Consider the following 11,689-nt stretch of genomic DNA (forward strand, 5'->3'; position numbering starts at 1 on the left):
GACAGGAGTCAAGAGCTGTTTTGAGCATGGGATTTGAACTAGTGTTCTGCAGATACTTACTATAATAACCTGATGATCATGCGTGAGATTTTTTTTCATAATGTCTTTTTAACTATGTTGTTTAGCTTCTCTAACCAAAAATCTTCATGCAAGATACTACATGTATGTCTTAAAAAAAAGTAAAATAGGAATATCAGTTTTCAAACCATTTCTGATATGAACAAAGGAGTTGAGTTAAACACCATTTAAACGACAGGGAAAATAACCTTTGGGATTCACGAGTATGTATGTTGAAGAGTATGGATGTTGAGTATGTAAATCTTGTTGATATGTTCAAGACTGTATGTTGTTGACAGGAGGGAGGAGAAAGCTTTGTATCAGAAGTTACTGTTGTCATCACCAAAGACCATGGGGATATAAAAGGTTGAGGTCTTGGGTGAAGGGCATTTTTTAATTATCTCCTTACTATACAAAGATGAGTGAGACTGTTTAGTTTTGTTTTTTTTTTCTGAAACAATGGAAATAATATTTTTAATCTAAAGCTTACCCTTTTTTAAATTTTTGGAACAGGTAACAGAATGGTAGGTGCTCATTATTTCAGACAATAAAATTTAGAATGCAGTGTCTGAGCTTCTGTTAAAAAGAGCATTTCTTTGTATTTTCTGGCCCTGAGATGAAGTCAGTGCAGTCTTCCTCTGTTGCCTGGTTGAATGCTAACGGGATCATGTTCTGTCCCCATACACATAAAAATCTTGAAAGGGCAACTTTTTTTCTAAATTTTCTGCTGCTTCTTTGTTGTCCATTTTTGTTGTTTCTTCTTCATTTTTAAGATACACAAAATACTCTAATTAGGAGACTGTTTTCCTGTTCAGATGTGGTTATAGTTCTGTTGCCTATAACATACCTGGGAAGTGTGGGGATTTGCTGGAGTTCTTGGAGTACAAAGTATTTTATTAAATCTATGTACTGCATGAGTATTTATTCAGTGATATATACATTATATGTGTTCATACACACATGCTTATCCATACCTCTATATTAGTGATAAAAACCAAAAAGGCAACCTACCATGTTGTGGTGCAATTGAAACATCCCATAGGATGTACCTGGTTCTTTTAAAACTGTGGCTGAAAGTTATGTAGCTTTTCTGCTTTCACAGCTAACTTGAGCTGCTTTATAGCTCCCTGGGCTTACCAAATGGTTGGCTGCCCTGCTTGCTACTTTTCTGTTCTGCTGAATTATTAGCTGGAGAGTTGGTGAGCTTATGTAATAATGGACCTCAGACCTTGGGAGATCCAACTACATAGGAAGCCTACTAGATAAGCTGTCAAGAAAGAAATTCTGTCTGGGCGAGTATCAAGCCGACAAACCAGAGCAACTAATGTTGACATTGTAGGTGTTTCTAAAATTAAATATTTGAGAACAGTTATTATTTGAAAGGAGGAGTCTGAGATTTGACTTCTATTCAAATTTTATTTCATGTTTCATGTGTGCTCTGTGTAATACTCTTTTATTCTCTGTTCAGATTTCTTTTTAGGCTATGCTTTTAATTTGTCTAAATAGTTTTCTTTTTCAGTGCTTTTTTTTTCCCCAGTAGTATTTACAGCAATAACATGTATATAAAGGCAAAACCTTTATCAGCAAAATTACAGGTTAAAAAGTATAAAAGACTATTCTACTGTGTATAAAATTGTAATGACAAATACAACTTATATGTAGCCATATTCATAAGGACATTTGGTGTCCTATCGGTATCATGAAAACCTGCCAGAATGTCAAAGTAACTTTCAGAGCACCTAGATGATTTTTCTTATGATTTGACAAATAACTCGATGGCCTTTTTTGTAATTCAGTGTTATTTCATGTCTGTAGGTAGTATATGCTTTGAACACGAAAAATGATGAACATGAAGCTGCTATCCAAGCTCTTAAGGATGCTCATGAAGAAGAAATTCAACAAATTCTTGCAGAGACTAGAGAGAAAATCTTGCAGTATAAAAGTAAAGTTGCAGAAGAAATGGATCTCAAGAGAAAGATCCAAGTTTTAGAAGAGTCACTGGAAGATCATAAAAAGATGAAACATCAGGCCTTGACAGAATTTGAAGCATACAAGGGTAGAGTTGAAGATATGCAGCTTTGTGCAGAAGCTCAGCATGTCCAACGTGTAGTGACCATGTCAAGAGAAGTAGAAGAGATCAGAAAGAAATTCGAGGAAAGGTTACGAAGTTTCATACAGTTGCAAGTGCAGTATGAGAAGGACAAGCGTACAGCTCTGGAGGACTTGAGAGCTGCCCATAGGCTTGAGATTCAGGAACTTCTGAAGACTCAACAGAGTCAGAATGCTACTTTAAGTAAGGGGCAAGAAAAGCTAGAGGAGTTGCATAGACTAGAGCTGGAAGACTTGAACAGTAAAGTTGAAGAGTTAAGGCTGGAAAGGAAAAAACTGATTGAGGACTACGAAAGCAAACTCAGCAAAGCACAGTCCTTCTATGAACATGAACTTGATTCTTTGAAAAGATCTCAGCTTTTTACAGCAGAAAGTCTGCATGCATGCAAAGAAAAAGAAGCAGAGCTAAGAAAAGAATTTCAAAACCAAGAAAGTATTTTACGGAAGAATCTGGGAAAGCTTAAAACTGAACTGCAAATGGTCCAGGATGAAGCTGCCAGTCTACGGGAAAAATGCCAGAAACTTCAGGTGGCCCTTGGTACAGCAGAAAACAATGTTCAGGTGAGACCAATGATATGTTGTTCCCAAGACTTTGAGTTTTCTTTCTGTATTTAGTCTGTCTTTCTGTGAGGCAGGTAGAATGAGGTGATTAGAACATGTAAACTTATTATTTTAATCTAATCCTTATTTAATTATGAACATGATAGTGTATAATGATTACAGGCATTACACTGTGCTTCTTCTAGGTTCTTCAGAAACAGCTAGATGATGTGAAGGAGGAGGAGATGTCATTGTTAAGCAAACATAAAGAAGTGGAAAGTGAGCTAGCAGCTGCTAGAGAGCGCTTACAGCAGCAGGCCACTGATCTTGTTCTCAAAGCCAGTATGTATGTCAGTAACTTAATCTGGAAATTAACCTTACCTGTTTATTCTAGCCTTTTCTTTTTCTGTTAACTTCATGCAGGCTTGATGTCTGTAGGGATTTCTGACACTTTTTTCTTTTTTTCAAACCTGTTTTTATATCGCATGCATTGTACTTAAGACTTTTTTTTGTGTACCTGTTTTTTCATATGTGCTGCTTAATACAGCATGTACGCATCTTCTAGGCCTTGGAATTTCCTGCCTTAACCACACTTGTACAGAATGCTTCTGCCGTGTACCTATCTGTTCTCTGTCTATTCCCTGTTCCTCCATCCTTCTTCAGTTGCATTGTCTTCTTGCTGAGACTGCAGTACTTTCCTATGCACCTACTGTCAGAAGACTCACAGCTTATTGGTTAATGGATCTGTTAGGGTTTTCTTTGTAGCTGTTTTCTTGACTTCTCTGTGCTCATTAGCCTATGGAGAGGCATGAAAAATGGTTTAAGATTTTCCTGTACACGTGTGTTTCTGCTTATTGGTGTTGTCTCTCTACAAAACCACTTAGTGCTAGGGCATGGGCCCAAGTACTTGAACTTGGTTAACTATACTGTAGGTGGGATTGTAGGCTAAAAATAAGCACTGCCTTATCTGTGGCCTTGTTCAACTAGACCACTCGTAGAAGCACCCAATTATTTTCCACACAAGTTAGCACAAGCCCAGAGGCCCTTCCCAAAAGTCAGTTTTGATAAGATCACCTTGGTTTGATGTCTGGGATGTTGCCAGACTGTGCCAGTCTGCCTTAGGGCCAGAAAATACTTCACAGCATTCACTTGCTAATGCTGTAATAGTTTACTGTTTATTTTATATACTATAAATAACACTATACTTACTATTACTCTAATAGTTTACTATTACAGATGGCTACATGTGGCATAGCCCTCAAACTGTGTATGTGAATGTGACGTGATCAAGGCTTTATTTTTGTCCTTTAAATAACTAAGCAGTTCCTACAGATGGACTGAGTGTGTCTGCTGCCTGGGAGCTTCACAGTGGGGACAAGTGGCATAGATGAGCTAGCTAAGGTAAAGGCTGGGAATAGTCTAGGGTATATGTTTGGATAATATAGAGGCCAGCAGGGACCCAAGACTGCAAGGTCCTACTACATGTAAATAGTTAAAGGGAATGGGCTTCTTGTGAAGAACACCATGAATCATCAATCTGACCCTTCAAAGAGTTGCATTTGAGGCACTCACAAATTATCCATGACCTTAGACTGTTGGGAGGGGAAGAAAACCCAACTGTTCCCATACAGTCCTTCACTGTTGTTCTGTTCCCTAGGCAGAAGCATGGGAAAGGGTTCAGCAGCTAACCCCAGATTTATTTGAAACAAACTTAAATATTCATTGTGTTTTTCAGTAGTATTGATGGCATGGAGTCAGCTATGCTATGAGTACAGCACTGGTCTCCTCTGGCATGGGAGGCTTTCAGCTTTACCAGAAATTCCAGTGTGTCTATGCTGCTGCTGAGCCAATTGTCACTGTCTGTAGTACATCTTTGCTTTACTGCATCCCACTGTGCAAAAAGAACCAGGACCCCTGTTTACAGTCGTGCCACCAAGTCATTACGGTGTGGTATAATTGATTACCAGCCTGTTTGGAAATGGTTTCTGACACTGGCCCACTGCCATCTCCTTTGAATTTCAGGTCACACTTGGAAGACAAAAATACTGCCCCAAAGAAACTAAATTCTCATAATTACAATGCAAAATATTTACTCACTATATTGTAATTTCAGAATACTGTATTAAGTTTATTACGAAAAATTAATATATACTTCCATTTATCCTGAGATTTCAAACTTGAAAGGAAACTACTGTTTCATGCCTTCTGTGTAGAGCATGAGGGATGGGAAACCTCTAGTGTGTGTCACTATTGCTAGGACAAAAGCTTTAGATCAGTGTGTTTGTGTGCTTACAATAAAATAAGCATATGCTAAGAAAATAAGAATATGCTAATCTTTAAGAGGTGTATTTTCAACATGCCTAGGTCATGCAATTCATGAAAGGGGTAGTAGGGTGTTTCTAGCAAAAGGAGCCATTCCAACATGGTACGTCAGCTTAGGTCTGACTTCATGATGGTTCTACAGAGATGCTGAAATAATGGGAGAATATCCCTTCTCTTGTCTTTCAGTTCAACAAACCTAGGAGCAACCTTCTCTTTTCCAGAATAGTCTTCTGTCCCTCCTGAGCATTTCCCAGAATAACAGGGGTTTCTTTGCATTAGTCAGTTATCCCGTAATAGTCTTTTCAGTAATACAAATATGAATTCAGAAGAACAAGGGCAAAAATTTCTGCAGTCATAAATCTTTTTCCACTGTTGATGTGATGGACAAATGATTATGCTGTCTAGCTTTGTTTTTTGTTTTTTTTTTAAATACATGTATATGAAATTAAAAGCAAGCCTCTAATCTGCAAGGATTTAGGTTGTACTTTCTTATTGTCAGAATTGCATTCTGTTACATCTTTTAGTCATATCCCTATAGCAAAATAAACAAAACATAATGCCAGAAGTCTTACATAGCTTTAGCTGCTATACCTAGCATGCTGGATAAATTAGGAGTTTGAATAAATAATAACTTTACTATTAAACTTCAGTGTTCTGTGTTCTGTTGTGTGACTTACTGCGGGGTAAAAATGTGTGGGTTTAGGTGGGGCACATTCTTCAAGGTAGACTGTCCATGTTCATACTGTTGCCTACCTCTGCTTTCTCTTGGAGTCAATATGCAAGTTTGAAGCAGGAAAATGGAAACTAAAGGCATTCCATCAGCAAGCACTCTACTGTTGTTGGACATTTTACAATAAAATAAAAAGGGAGAAGTGGAGGGGAAGGTACGAACTGCAGTGAAGGTGGTGGAGATCCATATCAAAGGTTTTGCTAGAGTTGTACATCTAGGAATCACTGAAGTAGGAATGTGTACTTCAGTTATGTGAAATCAATGCTGTGAGGTATTAAAAAGTTGTTTTGTTTCTAGGTCACATTGGAATGCTTCAAGCTACTCAAATGACTCAAGAAGTTACAATCAGAGATTTGGAATCGGAAAAATCTAGGTTAAAAGAAAAACTGTCCCAACTGGAAGAGGAAAGGAACTTACTACAAAGCAAAACACAAAGTCTGGATGAGCGACAAAGGCAGCAAATTCTGGCCTTGGAAAAGGTTAAACAGTTTATTTGCTTTAGTTGAATAAAAACAAATCACTTGGAATTCTCAGAAAAAAAAAACTTGATTGATTTAATACTTGTTTGATATGACTGGACTAGGACTAGTAATAGTATGTTCTGAGTATATCTCATGTAGCAACATGCCATTACTAATGTAGAGTGTAAAGTGAGAATAGAGGGAAGTCAGGTTAGATGATGATCGGACTGCTTTGGACATCTTTTAACAATTTCATTTAATTTATGACCCAACATGTGGATGCTTCGTATCAAGTGTCTCAGTAAGGAGAAAAGTAAAAAAAATTAAAAATCTGTTCTCTGAAAATGTGCTGAACAACTTTAAAAATCCTGAACTGAAATTATCTATAGGCTTGATAACCAACTGCTGTTTTCCCAGATTAAATATTTGATTTTTATATGACTATAGGAGTTTGCATGGATATATTGAAACTGCCTTTTTGATTGAGTTATTCAGTTAGTGCATTAATGGGTTTGTTTTTTTTGTTTTTTCTCCTCCTGTCTGGATTTTACTGTTTGACAGAAGTAACTTTATTTTTCTCTGCCTCTTGTAGAAAGTAAATGAAGCAAGGGAGACACAACGTGAATATTATGAGAAGGAGCTGGTTAAATTGCAAGCGAGACTGGAAGGAGAGGCTGCACAGTTGAAGGAGGCTCATTCCAAGACATTAGAAGAATTGGCTTGGAAACACCATACTGCAATTGAGGCTGCACACACTAATGCTAATAAGGATAAGAAAAAGCTGCAGATGGTAGGTTTGTGTTTTCTTTATAATCAAACATATTACAAAAAGCAAATAGTAGAGTTTAAATTTGTACTGCATGCATTTTTTGTATGGCATTTAAACATGCCTATTATTAAAGCAATGTCTCTTAAGGGTTTCTAGGAATATTTTTGTTTGGTAAGATGTGGGATTCCTTTTCATTTGTTCTCTTTTGTTTGTTATTTAAATTAATGTTAAGTATAAAACAAAGGGATATCAAAATGTTTTTTAATCATTAAATTAGCTAAAATAGGGAACAGCTCGATAAATGTGAGAAATGTGAAACTTGATTTTAGCAATCAAAAGATGTCAGGATCAAGATCTCAGTAAATCTTAGTCATTGTACTTGTCTTCTTGGTCAAACCTGTCTCTGTAAGTACATATTGTGTTTGAGTAGTTAAAGGAAGAAAGAGTTTCAAATGCAGAGAATAGCTGAACTTAGTGTGAGGAAGAAGCATGGTACAAGGAGCCTTGGGACAGAGGACGTGAGGATTTACTGGAAGACTGAAAGGCATCTGGGGTTTGGAAATAATGGCACAGAGGAGAATCTAAAGAGTGAGAATAGGACTCAAGAAATGGCTTAAATGGCTTTGCTTCAATTCTTGCATCTCTAAAATGAGCTGTAAAAATGGCATCAGTTCCTAGGAGGCTTATGAAAATAGAGCTGCTAGTAACTTTGCAGTGCTGCACAGATGGACTGACAAGTATCATAAAAGAGCTAATTGCTCGGTTATCAGAATAGGGTCTGAGTAGCACTAGTGAAATTTTGCAGCCAGCACATTTCACACTGCAAACAAGAAAACTTGAGCGAGTCTCCTTTAGCAAGCATCTTTTGTCCCACGTGGTGGTCGAGCTGGGCCCAATGAAGAAAACGAGCCCTTGTTCACTTATGTTGTACAGCAACATGTTCTAGAAAGTGTAACCCTCTGTTTTGTCACTGTCTGACTTGTGCCATGAACAAAGAGATTGCGCAAGCAGTTAATACACAAATTATTTGTTGGCTATTGCACGCCCTAATGGAGTGCTAGAGCTAACAAGCCACTAAGTTTCATTTCCTTACCACCCACAGCAAAATACCAGAGGAGTCTCTGTTTTTTCATGAGGAAAGATTGGCTTTTGTTGCTTCTGGGAATGAGCTCAATGACACTAAGTTGCTGTCTTCCAGCTCCCTGGTTTTTCTTATTTTTTTTACTTTTTAATGACAGCTTTTTTTGTGAGTTCTTGAGCGCTTAACTCTCCTTGTCTCCACAATCTTAGCAATGCCTGCAGTTGTACTTTGTTTCATGCATGGCTCTGGTCTGTGTATTTTTATAGCTGTTTTCTGAGACATTATTGATTTCTCAGCTATCTGAGCCTCATGAGTTGATGCTAAGCCTTGCACTGCAGCTGCACCCCTAGGAGGGAGTTAATAAAGGAGCCTCTGTAGCTGCATACAGAAAACCTTGGAGTCTGGTGTTACCTGGCTCTGGAGCAGCTTCCTTGGCAACCTGTATTTTCTTCAAGAATACTTTGTGGTATAATAAATGATGTAGTATATTCTACTGAAATATAATAACAAAGCTTTTAATTTCAGCTTGTTTCGTGTCAAGTATTATGTGACAGAAATTGTTCTTCTGAAAAGATGTTATGAATATTAATAAAGCTGAAGCATAAACTTATGTTTTTTCTTAAAAAAAAAAAAAAAAAAAAAAAAAGTTTACCAGATACATTTAGAACATAGGCTTGTGTTAGCGAAATACAATTGTCCTGGTTCCGTGTAAAAACAGGTTCAGGGCAGGACCCACACGGAACAGAACTATGTACTCGCCTCTTCCCCCCCCTGAGAGAGAGAGAGAGAGAGAGAGAGAGAGAGAGAGACACTTTGGAAAAAAAATGAAGTATATTGTTTAACAAGGAACAGAAAACGAAAAAGGGAGGTAAGGAAAATAATATATACAAAGATTTGGGGAAAAGTACAAAAAATAAAATATACAAAACCCTCAGAAATGGTTGCAGGGTCCCATGAAGTGAAAGGACAACCTCCCTCTCCGAGCTCCAAGGCAGGAGTGATATTAGAAACCACTCCCTGCCTCTTATCAGAGTGTGTGTGGGAAGGGGAGGGAATACAATGGTTTCAACCCCACCAGGGGTCCTCCCAGTTGCTGGAAGGTCACACCCCCATTCCAAGCCTCAAACCACAACAACAATTCATCCAATAGAGTTGTTTTCAGAATTTGGCTGTTTCAGAGATTGACTAAAAACAGAGGTGTTATTTGATTTTTTCCCTATAGTTGAACTTGAAGACTAATTGTTGATTTCGTTTGGTTCTACATAAATTTCATAGATATGGTGTGGGGCTTTTTTGTTTATTGTAACAGCCTGAAAGCATCCCAAAGGTCAGCCTGGATTTTAGGGTTTACTGTTTTCTGTGGGGATTATGTGTAGGAGTTCAATGGGGAAAGGCTGAAGGATAAGAGTGTTATCAGTGTAATTTTATACAAAAGTGAAAACTTCTGCTGTCAATTTGGATTGAAAAACTGTGAAAGTAGGTACAGTTTTAATGATTTTGATAATTAAGTGCAAAGTGAAACTTGTAACTGAGAAGAAAGTCCTGTTTATTTTGTGATTAATCAAGGATGTCAAATAAGAAGGTTGAAAAATTAAGGCATCCACTGTAAAAGAAATTAAATGTTCCTGTTTTAACACTTTGAGGAAAAGAGAATTCTTGGCTGAGATCAGGAATATTTATGCCAGGAGGAATAGTTTTCATTTGTAGTTTGTGATGACCTTATGGCAAGTATTTAATATTTCTTCTATCTTTCTCATTTCTGAAGGAGTTGGAGCAGCAGTTTGAGAAGGAGAAACTGCATTTGGAGGATGATAAGAATCAGCTTCGACAGCAGCTGGAAAACATGAAGGAAGAGCTGACGACAAAACTGACATCTGCCAATCAGGAGGTAGGAGTTAACTTAATTGTATTAGCTAATGGTCGTGTGCACTAGACCACATTTCATCAACAATCATCTTGTGCTTAGAGTTCAGTACAGAGCTAGGACTCAATGCTCACTCTAAATGCCTTATATCTGTTTAAATTGGAGTATTCTTCAAACATAAGTTACAGGACTGTTTCTGGGCACTGATTTTTATAGTTGTTTACAAAATTAACAAAGGAATAGAGATCGAGGTACAAAACAGTTGATGTAAACAGCCTTTCTTTGTTTAACTCTGCTTATTTTCTCATTAGGTACACAGACCTCTAAACAAAATACATCAGGAGACAGAGGGAAAATAAACTATGTTTAAACCCATACTTATTTATAATTAACACATTGTAAATTCTGGTCAGCTTTCTGACTTGCAGATGATCTTCATATCTTTTCATCAAAAGATGACATGAGATATTAATAGTAAGAAACAAATAAATTGCAATATTTTGATATGCACAATCAACTTTAAACACATTATATCACAATACAGTTTTAATTTTTTGAGTTTGGAATCATCACTTTTTCACAATATAATATTTTAAAATTAGAAATATATTCTTACCAATATCAAAAACATCTATCCATTTTTGTCTGAATCTTTTGCCTTGTTTCAAGAAAATGATTTGTCAGGTTCATTGTTCAGTAGGCCGTACATACGATTTCAATGTGTGCTTTAAGACAGACTTAAGCGTGAATTTTAAGTACTTTTCTATAGTGGTACTTTTCATTACCATTTTTCTATACCATCCCAGTTCTGGAGGTGGCAGATGTTTGTCTAATCCTGGCGGCTTGTAATTTGCACAGATGTTAAACTTGCTTCAGAACAAAACTGCTTGTTTTCAATAAAAGAGAGAGGTTGCCCTTCTGGAAGTCTATATTAAATAATATGTTGTTATTTATATATTATAGTATATGTTCTTGTATGTTAAAATATTATATTGATATGTTATTAATTAATACATCAGTATATTGCTATGTTAATATACATGGTAATGTTTGTATTATTATATATTAAAGTATTCAGAATGTATATATTGACATCTTCAATATATTTTTATATACTTTCAGAGCAGTACGTACCAGGTATTTGTATGTATACATCTGTATATACATGCCAGGTAATACTATGGGAGGAGTAAAACCTACCATCTTTAGAGCTCAGCAGCACTGCTGATCAGTCAGTCATGAGTAGCTGTTAAACAGGAGCCTGTGCTTCTTGATGAGAGTTGTGGATGCTGTTGTTGGTACTTCAGACCTTGGAGAATATGCAGATTGAAGCTGGAGCTGCTCTTGCTCTCTTCACAGTGTCCCTAACTACATTCAGATTCATAAATATGTGATATATCTGTTATATATGTTAACAAAATCATACATAGGTTCATTTTTTCTCTCAAAATTGCAGAAAGTTTCTTTCTTTATAGCTTTGACTTCTCTGTGGTATATTAACTTTTGTTGCTGGATTGGGTGTGAGGAAAGCACAAGTGTTGTTCTATTGTCATTCAACACTAAGTTTTAATTTAGCTACTGTTTGTTACATTTTTTGGGTTCATGAGGAATAAACTTGCTCCTTCTTTGGAGGAAATCACTTCAAATGTTTTAAGAATGAGTTTTCGTTGTCTAACTGCAATCAAGTTTAGGCTTGGAAAATTCATCACCACACTGAATTCAGAAAACAGCAGCTGGGGCAACAAACAGGATGAAT

The 11,689-nt window shown here is 36.7% G+C and overlaps 1 protein-coding gene across 1 annotated transcript; it reads left to right on the top strand.

Annotated features, from left to right (window-relative positions):
* Nucleotides 1-1,878: 1,878 nt before the first annotated feature.
* On the top strand, nucleotides 1,879-10,173 carry LOC103769369 (protein FAM184A-like). Its single transcript, XM_008936561.1, has 5 exons — nucleotides 1,879-2,727; nucleotides 2,913-3,048; nucleotides 6,056-6,237; nucleotides 6,812-7,009; nucleotides 9,835-10,173. Exons 1-5 carry the CDS (start codon nucleotides 2,017-2,019, stop codon nucleotides 10,000-10,002), a joined length of 1,395 nt encoding a protein of 464 aa, XP_008934809.1. The 5' UTR covers nucleotides 1,879-2,016; the 3' UTR covers nucleotides 10,003-10,173.
* Nucleotides 10,174-11,689: the final 1,516 nt, after the last annotated feature.

The sequence above is a fragment of the Merops nubicus genome, unplaced genomic scaffold (assembly GCF_000691845.1).
Source record: "Merops nubicus isolate BGI_N331 unplaced genomic scaffold, ASM69184v1 scaffold14663, whole genome shotgun sequence".
Taxonomy (NCBI): domain Eukaryota; kingdom Metazoa; phylum Chordata; class Aves; order Coraciiformes; family Meropidae; genus Merops; species Merops nubicus.

Bases quoted from the DNA above. Each gene is read 5' to 3' on its own strand.
- LOC103769369 (XM_008936561.1), top strand. From the start codon at position 2,017: ATGGATCTCAAGAGAAAGATCCAAGTTTTAGAAGAGTCACTGGAAGAT. The intron at 6,238-6,811 runs GTTAAACAGTTT...TGCCTCTTGTAG, and splicing joins AAATTCTGGCCTTGGAAAAG to AAAGTAAATGAAGCAAGGGA. The intron at 7,010-9,834 runs GTAGGTTTGTGT...TCATTTCTGAAG, and splicing joins ATAAGAAAAAGCTGCAGATG to GAGTTGGAGCAGCAGTTTGA.